This window comes from Atta colombica, unplaced genomic scaffold, assembly GCF_001594045.1.
Source record: "Atta colombica isolate Treedump-2 unplaced genomic scaffold, Acol1.0 scaffold26, whole genome shotgun sequence".
Taxonomy (NCBI): domain Eukaryota; kingdom Metazoa; phylum Arthropoda; class Insecta; order Hymenoptera; family Formicidae; genus Atta; species Atta colombica.
This window is the reverse complement of record NW_017259359.1, coordinates 672989-675732: the sequence shown is the minus strand read 5'-3', so window position 1 is coordinate 675732 and position 2744 is coordinate 672989. Positions and strand designations below refer to the sequence as shown.

General features: G+C 31.1%; 1 protein-coding gene across 1 annotated transcript; it reads right to left on the bottom strand.

Moving 5' to 3' along the window:
• Positions 1-1744: 1744 nt before the first annotated feature.
• LOC108689121 lies at positions 1745-2212 on the bottom strand. The gene has a single exon (XM_018195758.1). The coding sequence runs from the start codon at positions 2210-2212 to the stop codon at positions 1745-1747; it is 468 nt and encodes a 155-aa protein (XP_018051247.1).
• Between the last annotated feature and the right edge of the window lie 532 nt (positions 2213-2744).

The window sequence follows — 2744 nt, the reverse complement described above, 5'->3', positions numbered from 1 at the left end:
TAAAATTATAATATAATAAAATAAATATAAAATAATATATATAATATATAATGGTCTACATTCGACATAACATCTGTTATACAATATAAATGTGTTACATTGAGATTATATTGCCGTTATTTTATTGTAATAAATACATATCAAAATAATGCAACATATATATAACAATTATCTCGTAGCTATATAACAAAATATATTATATTAATATCACTACAATATAATATTTTGTTATATTACATATTATTCACATTATATAATAGCTGCGCTCGGCATTTATTTATTATAATTAGGGAATAACAGATTTAGTACTTATAGAAAATGCATTCTACACAGAGTATACAACTTCTGATAGATTAAAATTTCTTATTCTCTGTTCCTATTGCCTGTATTTTTCAGATAAGCAGCAGTGAACAAGCAGTGATGATTTTGGATAAAGAATGATTTTTTGTAGCAGCGTTTAGTTTTGTTTAACATTTAATTCATTATTTTGACATTCCTACAGAGAATAATAAGTATTTTACAATAAATCATTACCTAAGCTTTAAATCATGCTATAAGAAAATTGGTCAATTTCTTACAACTTAAGACTTAAAATTTATATCGTAGTAGTGATGGAAGGAATAATATAATGTGTGCAATTGGAGTTTCTTTCTAAATCAAAATAGAAACCATTTATCACATGATCACACAATGTTACTCTCTCATCCATTTTTCTATAATAAAAATATTGAATTATGTATTGTATTATTGTTAGACAACGGGTATTCTCTAGAGTTTATTTTCAATAATATAAATAAAAGATTAAAGAAAAAAAAGATAAAAGAAAAAAAATCTATATGTTAAATTTTTTTTCAATAATCGAAAGAAAGACAAGAAGAGAATATTAAATCATGTAAAAAAAGATTTCATACTGATAATTCCATAAAAAGAAGAAAGACTGATAATTTCATATTAAGAATATTTCTGAAAAAGCAATATCAATTTTCAATAAAGCATTGACATTATTTCGATCATCGCACGATCAATAAACTTAATAAGTTTATCAAAGTTCACAAAGCAAAATGGATCCAATCTGTACTGATCTTATAATATATAATTGATTATAAAAATTGCGATGCTTCTGCGTGGGCTAAATCAAGAGAAAATTGCAAACAAGAATTAAAGAATACAGGGTGGGCCATTTAAAATTTGGAATTTAATTTGGCTCTAAAAAAAATGCATGAATATTTTTCAAAGTTTATGGCTTTATTGGAAAGATAGTACATTGCCATTAAATATGAAATACAATTTCATTCAAATGATTTCCACGGCTGGCTGCACAATACCCCATTCTATCAACCTAATTTTTCAATACATTTTCCACTGTATGAGCGCGTATTTCATCGATGACAACTTTGATTTCATGTTTTAATTCTTGAATTGTTTCTGGTTAACGTAACACTCATTCTTGACAGTTCCCCATAAAAAATAGTCCAGCGGAGTCAAATCGCAGCTGCGAGGCGGCCAATTGACATCAGGTCGGTAGATTATGCGATTTTCGAAGTGCGCAAAAGATCGATTGTAGCGTTGGCTGGATGCGCCGTCCTGTTGAAACCAAATGTCGTCTGTGTCCTCCTCTTCAAATTTGGGAAGCGAGAATTCGTTTAGCGTGGCGCGGTAGCGCTCGCCATTGACAGTGACGGCAACTCCTAGTTCATTTTCGAAGAAAAATGGCCCAATGATGCCGCCGGACCATACCAAACAGTCACTCGTTGTGCATCGGCTTCTCCATGACGACGTGCGGATTCTCTGACCCCCAAATACGATAATTCTGCTTGTTCACATAGCCACCGAGGTGAAAATAAGCTTCGTCAGAAAAGATGATTTTTCGGTAAAAATGCTCATCTTCAACCAAGCATTGTTCAGCCCATTGGGCGAACCGAAAATGCATCGGATGATCATGCGGCTTCAATTCTTGCACTAATTGAACTTTGTACGGTTTCATACCGAGGTCTTTATTCAAAATTCTTCTCAAAGAAGTGCGTGAAATGTTCAAGTTTTGAAAACGATGGCAAGTTGATGTTGATAATTGTTCAAGCACACTCTGAGCAACAGCAGCAATGTTTTCGGTTGATCTTACTGGACGAGCTCTTGAATGAGTTGCTTTATCCAATAAGGATCCAGTTTGCCGAATTCGCTTCACAAATTGATCCACAAACTGCGTTGAAGGCATTTCTTTTCTACCAAATTTTCCACGTAAATTTCTTACAGTTTGGGTTGAAGACTCACTTTGGAAGTAAGTTTTCAATATTTCCCAATTTTGTTCAAGCGTATAGCGACCCATTTCGTAAATGTCAAACAAAAAACTAAATTTCTGATACGTCATAAATCTTATTACGCCTTTCAAACTCAAAATAACTGGTAGTTGAAATTCCAAACGCTAGATGGCCCATGTAACGATGTAAAATTGAATCCATCCAGACATTCTCTAACCACTAATCATATGTTGAAATACAACCATATATTTGGGAGAATATTAAAATATTAGACATTGAATATAATTATAACAAAAGATTAATCACAGAAATGATTTATATATTAAAGAACAAAAAAAAAGGAATCAATTGTAAAAAAGATACAGAATTGTTGGTTCTTCTTTTAATATTCTTAAAGAAATTTCTAATGACTCTACCCAGCAAACACCAAATATAAATATAATATAATGTAAAAGTAATAAATAACATAACAGGTACACTGTATTTATG